The 16,642-nt window shown below is 41.1% G+C and overlaps 2 protein-coding genes across 3 annotated transcripts in view; both read right to left on the bottom strand.

The window, feature by feature from the left end:
• LOC144006636 (adapter molecule crk-like) overlaps nt 1-3,487 on the bottom strand; it is a 41,683-nt gene extending 38,196 nt beyond the window's left edge. The window contains exon 1 of the mRNA XM_077505585.1: nt 2,890-3,487. Within this exon, the coding sequence (XP_077361711.1) occupies nt 2,890-3,109 (220 nt within the window). The 5' untranslated portion in view covers nt 3,110-3,487. The remainder of the gene's footprint in view (nt 1-2,889) is intronic.
• Nucleotides 3,488-3,521: 34 nt separating this feature from the next.
• LOC144006635 (smoothelin-like protein 2) lies at nt 3,522-16,561 on the bottom strand. 2 transcript variants are annotated; one of them, XM_077505583.1, is made up of 15 exons: nt 16,273-16,561; nt 16,023-16,125; nt 15,831-15,923; nt 15,243-15,677; nt 11,622-11,679; nt 11,226-11,378; nt 10,890-11,021; nt 9,716-9,907; nt 9,513-9,641; nt 9,370-9,432; nt 8,865-8,922; nt 8,661-8,783; nt 7,185-7,299; nt 5,890-6,041; nt 3,541-4,470 (listed from the first exon to the last, which is right to left on the bottom strand). In XM_077505583.1, exons 4-15 carry the CDS (start codon nt 15,669-15,671, stop codon nt 4,344-4,346), a joined length of 1,731 nt encoding a protein of 576 aa, XP_077361709.1. In that variant the 5' UTR covers nt 15,672-15,677; nt 15,831-15,923; nt 16,023-16,125; nt 16,273-16,561; the 3' UTR covers nt 3,541-4,343. The 2 variants fall into 2 exon arrangements, with proteins under 2 accessions (XP_077361710.1, XP_077361709.1); XM_077505584.1 differs by lacking the exon at nt 5,890-6,041 and having other exon boundaries at nt 3,522-4,470; nt 15,243-15,923.
• Nucleotides 16,562-16,642: the final 81 nt, after the last annotated feature.

Raw genomic sequence — 16,642 nt, 5'->3', positions numbered from 1 at the left:
TGACAGAACGGAGGAGAAACAATAACTAATAGGGGTATAATACACGGATACACAATAGCGTCGCGCTGGCACAGTCGTCCAATCGGAGTGTCGCGCTGGCACAGTCGTCCAATCGGAGTGTCGCGCTGGCACAGTCGTCCAATCGGAGTGTCGCGCTGGCACAGTCCTCCAATCAGAGTGTCGCGCTGGCGCATTCAAACTGAATGGCCCGAGCCGCCAGCCGTAACAACGGGAAACACGACAAACATGACGGGACATTTACGCAGGCATCACAAAGATTTAGATTTATCAAATTCAACTAGAAGTGGGAAAACAACGGTCCAACCAACTATTTCATCCTCATTTACAGTGAAACTTCCACACACTTCAGCTCGCGCGAAACGCCAGATCCATAGGTCTATTTATAGCAGCAGACCTGCAGCCTTGGAAAACGCTGGATTCAAACATTTAATTAGTGTACTTGAACCACGCTACAGTATGCCCAGCAACTGTAAATGTTGGGATATAGTTTGTTCAGGCTGTATTTGTTCCATGACTTTGGATACAATATATTTTTTGTTGTTGTTGCACATTGCACATTATTTTAAGAGGAACGCACAGCACACTGTTGTAACCAAAAACAGTCAATAGATGGCAGGCACCCACTGTGACTTTTTGTTTTTGTTTTTTTATTTTTTATTTTACACTTCAGTAAGAACAAGACGGTTAACTTTATATTGTAAATAAATTCTTTGAATTTGATCATTCCTGCCTAATGTCAATTATCATATATTACATAAATTTACACAAAAATAATATGGAAATTGCATCACCTATATGTAGCCGATCTTTTGAAATAAGATTTACTGTACAATGAATAGAACCAATGATCATAGACTAGCCTTAGCCTACAGAAGCATATGCCTCTGTGTTATAAAGTGGGGGAGCGGAGAAAAAAAAAAAAAAAAAAAAAAAATCGAAAAAAAAATCGAATCGTGACCCCAAAATCGAAATTTAAATCGAATCGTGGAGTTGGCGAATCGTGACACCCCTAATATATATATATATATATATATATATATATATAAAAACTAAGCTTATGAGTCTTCTTCGCCTGAAGACTTGCGTCCATTTCCCCACCACTCTTATGAGGCGCTCCCCCTAGTGGCCCACCAAGTAATTGCTCAATAAGTCAGGAACAATGGAGCCCTTATAGTGGCTGTATATTAAGTCAAGTCAAGTCAAGTCATCTTAACTACAAATATTGCGATACTTGCGTGGCCGTATCTATCGGGAGACAAAGTATCACGATATCGCTATATTGTCACACTCCTACATTGGTTACACACACGGTACAGAAAAATGAGGAAGGGGACGATTTTTCAATGTTTTTAGCAGTCTTACGTTGCAATGTGTGAAAATAAAATGAAAATGGGGGAGGTGCTGCCAATTTTGTCCGATTTTAAAACAGCTAATTGGCAGATTAATCAAGCCGAGTCAATAGCGTGCCGCAGAACAAGCAAATAAAGACATTTGGGGAACACCCATCAACTCTCCCTGTTACATTAACGCCATACAGGAAACACAAGGTGGTTCAAGCAGACCAAGGCGGAAGACGCCCAAGAAAAAGGGGCAAAGGTTGTGTCATAAAAAGCCGTAAGATTCAGAAGCCGGGCTGTGCGAGTGCGCGACCAGAACGGATGACAGACATTCCGCGGAGGCCGATGTGAGCAGTCACCCCCACCCGTTGTGACAGCAAAGCCTGCCCAGTCCCATTCAAAAAAAGAAGACGCTTGCATGAGTTAGCAAAGCTGGCAAGCTAGCCCACATCAACCTTCGAAACATTCATTCATTCATTCATTTATTTTGATAGTGAGACACTGGGTACACATTGGACTAGTTGCCAGCCAATCACAGGACATTCACACCTATGGACAGACAATTTAGCATAATAAATTATGGTAGCAATGCAACCAAACTTCATTTAGAAAATGCCACTCCAAGCACAATCCAAATCAATTTTAAAAGTATGACTTATGAGTTGCTTTTTTCCAGTTTCAAGTAAAGGGTACGGCAACCAAAATTTGAAAATATAGTCTAACTTTTATCTGGTGTATTTCAAAATGTACAGATTATTATAATTAGAAAATAAAGTCTTGATTGTAACTGGCTGACGGGTGGGGTGTTGAGTCCTGACTGAGCAACCAAACTGCATTTATGTATGCTTATATACCACTTTAGCGCCTCATCTAACTTCAATAGTACACAATTTCAGAAATAGAACTTGTGACTTGCGTTTTCAGCTTCAACTTAACTGTATGGCTAGTCCCACCCACATAGTATTAATTTGTTGCTGGGTGTTTAGTCCAGAGTAAACAAACTGCATTTAGAAATTCACTATTTAGGCATCAAGTCGAACTATCACAACTCACAACACGATTTCACAGATAAGACACATGATTTAACTTTATCATGTTTTACTCAAGTGTACGGGTGAACACAATGGATTTTTTTTGGTTCTACATTTTGTACAATTACCCCTTCTTTTCTGTCATGCTATGGAGGCTACTAGCTAGGTCCTAAACGCACCCACGACCTTAATACCGCCCCTCCAACTTCTCATTTATCTTTAACTAAAGTCACTGTAACGTGTTTTTGTAGGAGCCGAATTTTAAAACACACACTCCAAAAACATAATATCCATATAGCTCGGTGGTGCAGTGGAGGTCCGGTGGTATTCCGTGGCCAAACGCGACAAATTGGACTTTCCACGATGGCGGTTTCGTTCCGAAGGCGGAAAGACAGGGGCCACAGCCTTAGCAAGTCGGACGGCATTTTTTTTTTTAAATAGTTCCACTAGATGAGGAAAACGGGTAGTTGGGAGCACGAAACACAAAGAAGAAGCGATACCTGAGCCAGAGAGTCGGTTGTTACTGATGCTGTTGATGATATAATGGGACACTTTGGAGTTCTCGGACACGGACAGCACGTAGTCCCCGGGGCTGGTTATGGAGTCCCTCACCAGGAAAACGCCGTGCCTCTGTCCCTGCAAGAGAGAAACGGCTTCCTGGCGGCTCAGCCTGCCCCAGAACCAACTCGCGCGGTCTTCGGCGTCAAAATGACCGGCCATGACTGAACGACGAACGCCCCGAGGCTCGAGGCCCTATTCCCCCCCTTCGCCTCTCTTTTATTATCCGCAACTCATACAAAAAACTTTGGGTCAGGGACGCTCCCCCGTCATTGAAAGGGAAGAAAAAAAATAGGTGCGCTGTGACGACTTGAGGCGGGTTTTCGCGAGCAACGGAGCCACGCGGAGGCTTTCTACGTTATCGGAGAGAGACTAAAGGCTTGCAGATGAGTGTTTTGTGTGATAAAATGACCCAAGAATCCCCCAAACTAATGTGCAACAAGAAAACTCCCTGACTGAAATGGCGGATCTAGGGAAAAGTTGACCTCATCTACCGGAAGGGATGCCTGGTCAATGGGAAGAGAGGCGTTCATGGGCCTCGAGAAACGTCGGAAACTACCGTGGTTGAAATTAACCTTTGGCATGGACAAAAATATATCGGAATATCGGAAATAACACAATTAGTCAAAACGTTATGACCTAATGTTTGACCGTGAGAAGTATTATATATTCTTCATAAAATTAAATATATTACTGGTCTATAAAACTATAATATACAGTAACATGTTTTTCCCACATTCAGGCGATAAATATTCAGACAGTAGTCAGAATTTTCATAACTCATTTTAGTATTTGTGACACCCTAGTTACAATGGGAAGAGGTGCGTTTGTGAATATTATCTTTCTAAATGCATACATTGAGGTCAAAGTGCATGTGCACCTAACGTAAGACATGCTCGTGTTAATTGCAATGTTTTCATTTGGCCAGAAGGTGGCGATGTGTGCAATGTCCTCAGTCACATGCTGCATTCCCTCCTCGGGCAGCAAGTCTGTCTCATTAAACATGTAATGAAAGCCTGGGTTTGAATCTCGGCTCCGATCTTCCATGGATAGGCTCCGCCATATTGTAAAGATATTGAAATAATCTGATTGAGATGGAGAACATTCGAAAATGTCTTTATTTTTTAAACATTGCACAATGCCTCTCGTGCTATTCTGGAGCATGTCCGCATTTGTATTTGCACATCCTGACAATCTACGTCAGCAGTTGTGACAATTGTATTGTTAAATAGTGGGGCTAAGCTTCAGAAGTCCCTTTTTGTAAACACTGCAAGAAGCACGCGCGCACACAAACACTCACACCTACTCGGCAATTTTTCTTCTTCAAAGTGTGGTTAGATGAGAACAATAATGTGCATATTTGAAGTCTTCTCTGATACAGAGTGACAGACAGGAGTTACTCGAACGTCTTCAGGTGGTTGTAGAGGGACTGGACATAGGTGAACACGCACATGGGGTCCGGTTTGTCGCCCATCTCCAGCATGTCGTCCACCTCGATCAGACGGAGGCAGTCCGCCTGGGTTCTGACACATGGAAGGGAACCGGGGGATATGTGTTAATTTTCAGGGTGGTTCTGTTAGTTTTTGTTAGTTTTAGTTATTTAATAAATGCTTAGTTTTAGTTAGTTTCAGTATTTATTTTTTTAAAAATGTATTACTTGTGCACAATATTTTAGAAAACACCATAGGAGCGACGTCATCTGAAGGTGGTTTTCTATTGACTGCTGCTAGATGACGTCACTTCTGTGCGACACACTTTCAAACGTCTTTAGGATTGGCTGGGGAAAAAAAAGATTGGCTGGAAATTATCCAGTTGACGTCAAACATTGGAAAGAAAATTAATTAAAGATGTAATTTAAATAAAATGTACGGACTGAAATTGTAAAAACGTAAATAAACCTAAGAATATAAACGTAAAATATATTACATAAGAAAATAGATTGACTAATTGCTAAATACACAAAATAATTGTCTCAGATGTGACAAATATCGTCAGTTTAGATCGTTAATGTGTTCCTATAATCATTAAGACTGTTTTTTTGTTATTGTGATTGATTTGTGACCAGCTAAAAAAGAAACCAAACCGAAGTTTTTTTGTTTTTTGTTTTTTAAACCAAAGCGAAGCTAACTCCGTTAGCGCTGCTGTACTGAAGGCATGTCAATCTATTTTTTTTCCACTCTTAAAGTATCATGCTTTATTTACGTTTTACAATTTTAGTCCATAAATTTTGTTATTTTGAACAATTGTAAACGGACAATTTCCGGACAATCCTGCAGCGTGACGTCATCTTCGGGCGACCTGATATAATCTGGCAGCCCGATCACATCTGGTACCGACACCGGTTCATATCAAAATATATCGACTTAAAAAAATAAAAAAAAAATCACATTTAAAATCATCCCCAAAGGCTGATGCATTAAATTAATTGCCAAAGACTAAAACGAAGGACATTTTTGCAATAATTATAGTTAGTTTTAGTTAGTGTTGTAAACATAAAATGTAGTTTCAGTTAGTTTTCGTTTTTTTAAAAAGCATTTTCGTTTTTATTTTATTTCGTTAAAAAGAATTGTTTTTTGAATATTGGTTTTTGCTTTTTGTTAGTTTTAGTGAACTAAAATAACATCTCATAGAAGCTGCACCCCATTGAGTCACAAATAAATGCGTCCCTCATTTAAACGCCTGCCAGGAAGAATAACAAAAGGCTCTTTACCCATGACGTAATACTACATTACCTGAAATAATGCCCACCCCTTGAAAAGATGAGTCAATATCCAGTAAAGAAAAATGAACGCCTCCCTCAAATACAGGTAAACACCTTCCTATTCTCCATTAGAAAAACTGTAAAACTGTATTGGCGTTTGAGTCCTCCTTTTAGTTCAAATGGTTGCAGTCGTGTTGGTAAATCTAAACCATAACGCCACTCCTCGATGACAGAAACTCACTCGGCCGTAGTGAAGGCCAGCTGCAGGTTTTGTTTGCGGTTAGCGGGTTTCAGCGTGTTGTAGTCGAACTCCAGTGGGAAGAAGGAATGGACCAGGGCGCAGAAGGCCATGCCATCACTCCAACTCGAGGAGAAGTTCTGAATGTCAATGTTCTGGAGCAGGAATATTTCAATCAGTTTAGGAAACGAATTAACTTTTCCAACAACTCAGGTTCTGAGGCTCCAAATTGGGTCAGAGCTACGAGTTTTTATTAACGTTGTTAACGGTAAAAAGTTGTTAAGAATGTTTATAGTTCCTGATAAAATAGAGACTAGTGATAGACCAATGTGTTTTTTTTTTTCCAAAGCAGATGCCGATACCGATTATTAGTTATCAAGGAGGCTGATAACCAGTATTTCAAGACATTTACAGTAAAAGAGAAAATATTAGCGTAAAAAAATCTTTAATTTGAAACATATGAGGAATTGACAGCTTTGTTTATAAATTCTAACAAAATTGCAGGAGCTTCCAGGTTGTCAGCATGTGTGACGCTACAGTAAATAAAGTTTTCCAAAATTTCAACATAATTTCTTAATTTTAACCTTTTTTAAAAAAATTTTTTTTTAAAACATTTTAAAACATAAAAAGTCTAGGGAGTTCCCAGTGTTAGCATTTTTTTTTTTTTTTTTAATAAAGTAGAAATTTAAATCTCACTGAGCGACAAATGCATCCGAATGTAGCTAATTTGGGCTTTTCGTCAGGGGTTGTAAAAGGTTTCAAAAATCTTCGCAGACTATAAAATTATCTGAATATGTTTCAAAATGCTTTTGCGACAAGTAAAAACTGTCTGTGAACATCTTACAAATCCAGATGAAAACAGTAAACTCTACATTCGGAAACATTCACCGCTCAGTGACATACCAACTTTATTGGCCTTCAGATTTGCCGATATTTGTCAAAATGTCGATAATCAGTCTATCCCTAATCAAGACAGTTATTGACTATATTGTCGTGTTGGAATGTTTTCTAAAATTCTTCATTTGTGAAATTCCTCATTCCTGCTAAAAAAAAAAAAAAAAGTCAAATGTGGAGACTGGCCAAAATCGAATGTGTCTCCATTAAAGTCAAGTCAAGTCATCTTTATTTATATAGCACTTTCAAACAGCCTTAATTGTCACAAAGCGCTTTACAGAAACGCAACAAAACAAACACAACATAAAACATTAACAGCAAAACAATAACGCATTCTATGATGCTGGATGATCTCTGAGGCAAAACACAAAAGGACGTGCGCTACTTGGTTGTTTATTTTGTACCTGGTAGCCGATGGTTTTTGAACGGCACCACTCCAACAGGATGTTTTTTATACCACTTGCGCTGGAAACGCCAAAGCTCTGGGAGCGCTTCAGTTTGGGCTTCGAATCTTTGGGCCTGTTGAGTAGAAAAGTACTTAGTATCTGCAAATCTGTTGGTCAGGAAACTCTTTCCATAATTGGGCCCTTGGCTGGGGGACAAAAAAATAAATAAAATCCCCGAATTGGTGTGTGTACCAGCTATATGAAAGCTATAGTTAATAGTTAGTTAGCTAAGTTAAAGCAGCTATATGGAAGATTTAAAATTTCAAATCGCTACTGCCACCTGTGGCCGAAAACAAACTGCACGCTCGTACATGCTGCGCGCACTTGTACGTGCACGACCATTCCTGAAGACTGGGCTCTTCATACCCAATTAAACTATGTTTTCAGAGGTAAGAAGTTTTATAATGTTATACAAAGCTGGCCACTTCACTCAACTCAACTCAAGTTTATTTATATAGCCTCATTCAAGTCATTATTAGTTTGTCGTCCCGAGGCTAGTGTCATTGTGCATTAGCCGAAAGGTGGTCCGTTATTTATGGAAATTGACGATTGAGAAAAACATATAGACCCATTCACTGCTTTGTGATACGGCCGTGAATGTTATTCATTCAGAATGTCGTTCAGTAGTAGAGTTCATATTCCGCTAGCATAATGTAGCTACAATAGGCTGTTTTCACGGAGGAAAATAAGGCAACATTTAGCCTGATTGAAACACCGCAGAATGGAACGTCTGTTCTTCATAAAGTCATTCTTTTCGATTTCATTAAATCTTGCCGCCCCTTTCACGCTAAATGTTGCCGTCTACCTCCTTTCACCCCTAGTTACGACAGAGAAGTGATCGAGCTTGAGGTTACTGCTATTTGAAAACACATTTTTTTTTCTAAATGTCAAGATACTCGCTTCTTACCTTTTGGAGTAGAAAGAAGGCCAGCTGTGAATCACTTTTCTAAACCAAGTCCGAGCTCAACTCTCTCCACCGCTGAAATGTCAAACTGATGTTCACTCTCATTCTTACCCGGCGTCGGTCACTACCAAGTTTAGATTTTTTTTTTCCGTGGTACTTGACATTGTTTTCATTTATTTATTTTTTTAAAGCAGCCTTCAACGGATTAACAGCGGGTGTCTGGGGCAGCAAAAATCTGTACTAGTTCCGTCTTCGCGCGACAGGAAATAACTGACGGGACCGCGCATGACGTCACATCCCGCAGACAGAGGGCGGGAAATTCGAAGGATTCAGACCGGACGCTTCCTAAATAATATTGGCCAAAGTCTTGTAGGAGTACCCATTGTGAACAGCTAAGATGTTGATCTACTAATTAGAATATGTTTTAGTCAGAAATGGTCAAATAAAAAGGCTATTTGTTAAGATATTTTTTGGGGGAAATCCTCCATATAGTAGCTTTAAGTAAAAAGAATTGCTTCAGTGGTACAAACTTTATCGGCTCGGAGTTCATCCTCTCGAATAGGGCGCGTTTGGCCTGAGCTCCGCCAGCACGAGGAAGTGTGTTGGACTTGGTCGGATCTTGCTTCAACTCCACCGCAGGAGAGTTGGCGTTCCTGGAGAAAGAAAAACAGCTCAATTAATTACAAGATACACACGTCAGCATACGGTCCAGACTTGGTCCAGACTTGACTTACTTTTCAAAATTAGGTGTGAAACCTGCTTTTATGATCGATTTGGAAGGAAGTAACTTTTCTGTAGAGGGAAAAAAATATTTGATTGTTACTTATAGTACTTGGCACTATAAGCTAGCATGCTAGTAGTAAAAGTCATGCAAAATAAAATTACATTCTAGAATTTCGATCACTGTCTCAAGCCCTCATAGTCTTAGTCTGAACTTTCTCAGCTCCTCCAAATCTTGGTTTTGACTCTGTTTCAGCTCCTTTAATGTCTTAATCTTGACTTGTTCTCAACCCCTCAAAGTCTTGCAGTCGGCTGACACACAGATTGAGTAAGAATTCATTCAATTTTGGTGAAAAGTCAAATAATCCTAAAGATAGAAAGATTGGTTTGAACTTTTTTTGCAGCCCACTTGAATCTGGGCCAAGAGAGATCCAGAAGACGGCGCTGTCAAATTTGGAGCCGAACCACACATAATGTATGCCAGTCTAAAATATCAGAATGGTATTTAGTCGTTTTCACCTGCCGGTTGAGGAAAGCTGACGCTTCTCTTCAGACTCGGACTCGGCGTCTTGAGAACTGGAGCTGCATTGAGGAACCAAAAACATTTTTTAAGTATTCTTACAAGACTGTCAGGATATCCTTGTACCTTGGATCGGATCTACCTCTCTTAAACGGGTATTCCCCAGGTTTAACAGCCGGTTCCTGGGATGCCGGTGTCGCAACTGGTGGCGACTCTGTGGCGGATTTGACCAAGGTCGAGAGACCTGATTGCGCTTTGGTCTCACTAACATCTAATCATGAAATCTGTTTCAGATAGAAACCCAAAGATCTGATATGGCTGTTGATTTGGTATCGAAGAACTCACCACGTTGAAATGGATAGTCTCCTGGTTTTACGTTGTGGGATTCCGGCAAAGATGGAGTCTGACCAGGTTTAGGTGCAGGAGAAGTGTCGGGGTTGCTTCTGTTCACAGCTGTGAGGGGAAGATGTGGCAAAGAAGCCAGAGATGGAGAGCCTGAGTGATCCTGGGATGCAAGGTCCTTGGACCCAGGTACACCTGAGAAAGGAAATACTTCAAGTCTCGGTGTGAAGGGAGCAAAGTCTAGATTTTGAGTCAGTCTCAGGCCCTCAAAGTCTTGGTTTTGAGTATCTCCTCAGTCTTGGGCTCGACTCTGTATGAACTACTCAAAGTCTTTGTCTTGATTTGGTTTTAAGTCCTTAATGTCTTTGTATTCAGTTTGTCTTAAATTTAGTCGTGATTTCGTCCAGATCTTGACTGCGTTTCAACCCCTCAAAGTCCTCAAAGTCTTAGTTTCAACTCCTCTATGTCTTGATCTCAACCTGTCAAAGTTAACTCAGCATTAACTCTGCAAAGACTCGGTTTAGACTTGAGCTCAACTGCTAAAATGCTTGTTGTTTAAATCGGTCTCAACTCAGTTAGTCGTAGTCTAAACTCGGTTTCAATGTTCACGGCTGTGAGGGGAAGATGTGACAAAGAAGGCAGAGATGGAAAGCCTGACTGATCTTTGGATGCAAGGTCCTTGGACCCAGGTACACCTGAGAGAGGGAATACTTAAAGTTTCGGTGTGAAGGGAGCAAAGTCTAGATTTTTAGTCAGTATCTCCTCAGTCTTAGGCTTGACTCGGTATGAACTACTCACAGTCTTTGTCTTGATTTGGTTTTAAATCCTCAATGTCTTTGTATTCAGTATGTCTTAACTTGAGTCGTGATTTGGTCTAGATCTTCACTTTGTTTCAACCCCTCAAAGTCCTCAAAGTCTTGGTTTCTACTCTACTTGATCTCAACCTGTCAAAGTCTTGGCCATTAACTCTCCAAAGAGTCGGTTTAGACTTGATTTAAACTCCTAAAATACTTGCTGTTTGAATCGGTTTCAACTCAGTCTTTGTCTCAACTCTGTTTCAATTTCTTAAGCCTTTGTCTTGACTCGATTTCAAAAAGTCAAAGTCTTGACTTGGTTTCAACTGGTCAAAGCCTTAATTCTCAACTCCCCAATGCCTGTAACTGTTCTGTAAACGGACCCTTTTTCGGATGATATTCCCCGGCCGGATCCTGTAATTTGTGTGCTGCTTGAGCAGGTTTGGCTGCTACTTCCGGATTGGCTTTGGAAGTCATGGCACTGATGGGAAGATGCGGTTGGGGTTCATCTGCATCTGGAAAAATGCAGAAAATTCTGATCAGATGGCACTGGCCCACCATGGCACTGTTTTCCTGTCTTTTAACATTTCATATTTAATACTAAACCAAAATAAATCCTCTATTGCAAACAGAACTTCTAGATCACTTTGGTTGTGAACGTTTAGAATTAATTACAAATAATTTGGATTAGAAAATAATGCATTTTTTTATCTACTCACCATGTATATTTTTGAACAATTTTATTGTGCTTTCTGTTGTCGCTTTTGCCACAGGTGCTGCAGAATGGGCAACGACCGGAGCTTCCGCGCTGATTCTGGTCATTGCAGTGATGGGGAGATGAGGTGCGGTGGGACTGTCAAACTTCTCCTGGACTGAATGCATCAAAAGACAGATTTCATCAATGAATATGTTCAAAATCATGGCAAATGTCACCAAAAAGGCAATGTCCATATTATTTTTTGAAATTCTGTTATCCTTTGTTTAATTTCAAGTTTCAAGGACTACACTTTCTGAAAACGGCAACCAAGCCGAAAGTTAGGATGTTAACGTGACAGATTAAACTGTTAAATTTAAAAATAAATAAATAAATAAAATAAAAAAGTACGGTCACTTACCTTGCCTCTTCTGTTGTTCCACTGAGGCAATTTGCTTCTCTGCCTGGGCCTCCATCCCCTATTTTTGGGCATAAAACATCCCAAATTTAGGTTAAAACGGGGCAAAATACGGGAGTGACGATCATAATCGATATTACAACTTGCTGACTTGCGTGATGTAACCCGCGCAGCTGTCGGCCTTTCTATTTGCGTGTCGGCCTTAGCAACGCGACATTGCGACTTTTGTTGACTGTTTACGTTCCAGGGTGTATCCCCTGACATCGTGGACCGTCATTCCACAGTGGCATTTTAAGCCCACTTGCGCTAAAATAAACTCATAGATGAAAGTAATGTAGCTCAACGGACATCCTGAAATTGTCTATCGCAACTTATGTGCAAGAACCCGTAAAAGCATGTTGTTTGATGGTATTTAACAGCATGGCGGTAACTCATATATGAAACAAGAGCTGCGAGCAGGTATAAAGGGCCCTCGCAACCCTGGGGTACTCGCACGTTGGGTTACTGCCACAAAATGCCTTTAAAATATAAAGGTGATGCCTGGCCTTGTGTGTGCAAAGTTTCATGAGTTTTCACCCAGGTTTTGATCCTCAGAGAATAATTTTTCTCTGCAAACAATGTATCGCCACGGCAACAGTGTGTGACAAAATATGTTTTCAATCTTTAGCTCATTCACTGCCATTGACGACTATAGACGTCAAAGATCCATTTTAACCGGGCTGGCAGTAAAATGAGACACGCAAAGTTTGAAGACAATTGGATAAATTCTGTTGGGGGAGTTTGTTAAAATATGACCTCTATAAAAAGCCAAAAAAAAAAAAAAAAGGTGACGAATTCCAAAGTAAATCAAAATGGCGGACTTCCCGTTAGGTTTGGCATATGGCTCAAAAATACTTTTTTTTTTTTTTTTGTACATCTTGTGCTTTTACATATGCCTCTCAATTTTCAGTTAGGAGAGTTAGAATTCTGTATTATCATACATTATAAAATGTGTATATTTTCAAACCTGTATACCGCATATACAAACTTATTTTTATAGCTTAAATATATTATTTAAAAATGTTTGTCAAACAAATGATTAGTCCACCGATTTGAATGTGAATGACGGAATCCGTGTCCCATTCAATTACAGGTCTTTTGCCAACATCTCCAGCAGCTGAGATTCTCCTCGTTGACAGCTGAGGCCAAGTATGTCCCCACTCAGAGGCTATTTTAGATGCAATCGGCCCCGTTTGCAAGAGTTTCCTTTCTGTTCTTACGTCCCAATATAGACCCAAAATGGATGGGGGGAACACCTAAGTATATCACCCTGAAACGTGGCCTTTATTTGCATCACCACAACCCCAACCACCCACCCCCCCAATCCCGCTCCAAACACCCCAGCCCTTTTGCTTTCGACCGCCAGGCAATGGGGATGCGGCTACGAGAGCCGCCAGAGCCAAAATCTGTCAACTCGCCACTGATGGGAGATTAGCACCTCCGTGATCTGTAGGCTCCGCGATAGCCGCGGTAGGATATCGCAGTCTGACTCCGTCTGACACCCGTAATCCATTTAAAACCTGGGCCCGGTCCACCCCTGTCAACTTCTTGGGGCCATGTAAACGCCAGCATGCCCCCCTCTTGTAGATTGGCAAAAAAAATTACTTCAATATTTATACAGTGGAACCTACAATAGGTTAAGTCACATTGGATGGTGATTCAGATTGAACCGGTTCAAGTTCAGACATTTTTGTACGTCCAGTAAGGGGCATGCAAAGTGCAGGGTCAAAGGGAATTTAAAAAACTACTATCAAGACGAAATTAAACACCAAATCCAACGGAAAAATTGAAAACTATCACAACCCTGGCAGCCAGACACTTTCCCATGCCACAGGAAGTTCTATTTCTGCCTCTCCAGTTATCATCACACTTTTTCCTAGGGTTATTTATTGTTGACAGGTCGATAAACATAATTCAACTTTCCATTAAGAGACTTGAGAGTCGAGCTGGCCTGCGAGGAGAGATTCCTATTTTTTGCCATGTGACTATGTCAGAACATGATAACAATATGAGAGCTGTTCTACATTATGCATGTCCCTTTAATAAGAGCTCCTTGACGATCAGGTTATCGATTATTATTGCTTGTCCCGCTAGCCTTGCATCCATACGCATGGACGGCGTTCAGCAAGAAATATGACGAAATGCGATACAGAGCACATGCCCTGGCCCAACGAGGCCGCTCTGGGTCTGGACTGCGAAGCGGAGAGTCGAAAATAGCCGTGACCTTTTGGCGGCGGCAATAAATCGCGAGCCACGAGCGGAGAGGGGCGTTAGGGAGGGGAGTGAGTGTGTGAGGATATAATCGCGTGAAATGATATTACTGATGAAATGTTACTATCGCTGAAAGAATGATCACTCAAGGAGGTGAATTTTCAGTTTGATACAACTGTTGGTAGATTTGACACCACTGGCATTGGACCGGGTTTTGCCAAAACTGTTTACATTCATTATTGTTTTTGAGAGAGGCTAGTTTGTTTCCAAATTGTCACTCCGCTTCAATGGGTAGTATGGGATTCCGATTTTGGGGTACCTGAACAAAACCAGACATTTTGCATACCCACTGGACTAGTAAGAAAGAATGAATGTCTAAACTCAAAAGTTCTTTAAATTAGTTTCAGTTTAGGCCAGTGTTTCCCAATCTGAGAAAATGACTGCACCCTCACCGTTACCCCTTGTTTTGCAGACCCATACCTATAAACGCAGTTTAGGGAGAAACCCGTAAGGGTAAATTAGCAGAACTTTCAACTGCGGATTCAAATCCCTACGACTTTGCAAGCGCTTCAGCATCAATTAGATCGGGGTCTCCAAGTTCGGTCCTCGAGAGCCCCTATCCAGCCTGTTTTCCATGTTTCACTCCACTAACACACCTGATTCATGATCGGGATCGTTATCAGACTTCTGCAAAGCTTGCTGATTAGCTGATCATTAGATTCAGCTGTGCTGAAGGACGGAGACATGGAAAACAGGCTGGATAGGGGCTCTCGAGGATTCAACTTGGAGACCCCTGAATTAGATACTTTGATATCATCTCAGCTAAGAAACATTCATCAGTCATTTTATTTGTACAAAACGGGATATTTTAGATACCTTACAGACCTAATACTAGAACCCGCAAAAAAAAAAAAAAAAGTTAAACATTTGATTTCTTTGTCTGCTTAGGTCAGTGGGTCCCAACCTCTTCAGTTCCTCACATCTACAAACGCTACAATGTCTTGTTTAGAGTTGGTTGAATAATTGTCTACAGTTTTTGTAAAAGTTTAATGGGACCCCAGGAAGAATAGCTATCAAAATGATGACAGCTACTTGGGATCTAAACTAACTCTGAAACTGTTGGTATGCTTTTTCATCTGCCCCCAAGTTTTTAATACACCTAAAACCATGCTTAAAGCAGATACTGCTGAAGACAAATGATGAACTTTCACTTGATTGTAGGATCTAAACCTGTTCACACAAAACTGGACATTTTACTAGTAGTTTTTTTTTTTTAATAAGCATCAACATCCTCAAGAATTCAACAGTTTTTTTTATTTATTTCAAGGTTAAGTAAAAGATCGAGAGGGATTTCCATTTGAATACAGTACTTACATTCATTTCCTTTGTTCTCCATGGTGGTAGGGTTCCTGATGTAGCCAGACCCACCAGGCCCCTCTGGCCATCCTGGTTCTTAGACTTCATCTCGGAAAGCCCGTTCTCCACACCCTGTTCTTTATTCTTCCCTTTCGACAAGGCGCTAGGGGAGTTCCTGTCGATGTGACCCCCAGTGAGAGACTCTACCAGGCGGCTGAGGGCCTCCAACTTGGAGCGGAGCTGCAGGTTCTCTTCCTGCAGCCTGCCCACCGCCTCGGCCAGGGGCCCGCTGGAGGCGCTCATCTCCTCGATGCGCTGCTCGATGCGCTGCTTGAAGGCACTCACATCCATGTGGACCTCCCTCACGGCCGCCTGCAAGGTGGCGTTGAATTCCACCAGGGCCTTGCTGATCATTTTCTCCTCGGCACCCTTTGGACCTTGGTCCATGGCTTTCTAGTAGTACCAAGGTTGGAGTCCAGAAATAAGAGGTATTCTCTCACTGTCGTCGTGTTTTCTTTTCCAGTTGGAAAGCCTCGACAGATACTTCAGGTGTCCATACTAATAATCCACTAAGGAAACTTTAAAAGGGTCGCAAGGAGTCCTTACCAGCTACTCATTAAAGTCCCATCAAGGACTTTGGACTTCTCTCAACATGCGTGTTCACTTTCCTTTCTAATTTGATCTTCCGTCTCCATTCAGCTAATGGAAAATGCACACACATAAATACATGTCGTTGGCGGGAGGGGGGTCAAGGTCAGGCAATCAGATCAGGTTTGCAAAACGGCGGATCAAACAAACCTTCCGAAAGGATCTGGTTCTTGTCCCATCCTCTTCCAGTCTTTGCCGGTGAGTCTTCCTCTCCGTTCCTCCGTCCGGACACTCAGTGTGCCATCTGGTATGTCTATGTATTTTGGGACGTAAAGGGGGTGGAGGGGAGAAACGGAATGGTTAGGAGGGGCTTGTATTATTTGTGTGTGGGTCCTCTTGGCAACCGGTGATAAGACACGATAGACAAAAGTATTTGGATTTTAGTAGTGATTATACTTACAGTGGACCATTTTCTTGAATTTTCTTCCTGCTCACCGTGATGGATGATTGCTCACCATCTCCAATAGTAGTTCAGATGCACCCCTAGATCTTGTTTTGGGTAAACGAGAAAGACCATCCCCAAAAAACATACTATTTTCCAAAATAAAGAAATAACATGTATTAAATAATTAGATAAATGGGATATGATGCTAAGAGGAACATTCAACAGCTTCAGTTTGAATGAACAGTGCCTCCAAGTGGCAGGGATGTCAAATTACTTATGAAGCCAGACAGCAAAGCAAAACATAACATCTAAGCAAAAAAAATATTCATTTCAAATTACGAACATCCTTACATATAGTATGGATAATACTGTCTTTCCTCCATTT

This window comes from Festucalex cinctus, chromosome 18 (assembly GCF_051991245.1).
Source record: "Festucalex cinctus isolate MCC-2025b chromosome 18, RoL_Fcin_1.0, whole genome shotgun sequence".
Taxonomy (NCBI): Eukaryota; Metazoa; Chordata; class Actinopteri; order Syngnathiformes; family Syngnathidae; genus Festucalex; species Festucalex cinctus.
Note: the sequence above shows the minus strand (reverse complement) of the source record. Positions and strands in the feature narration are given on the sequence as shown.

Bases quoted from the DNA above. Each gene is read 5' to 3' on its own strand.
- LOC144006635 (XM_077505583.1), bottom strand. From the start codon at position 15,671: ATGGACCAAGGTCCAAAGGGTGCCGAGGAGAAAATGATCAGCAAGGCC. The intron at 11,379-11,621 runs GTAAGTGACCGT...TGATGCATTCAG, and splicing joins GGAACAACAGAAGAGGCAAG to TCCAGGAGAAGTTTGACAGT. The intron at 4,471-5,889 runs GTGAGTTTCTGT...TCCATGTGTCAG, and splicing joins CTGGCCTTCACTACGGCCGA to AACCCAGGCGGACTGCCTCC.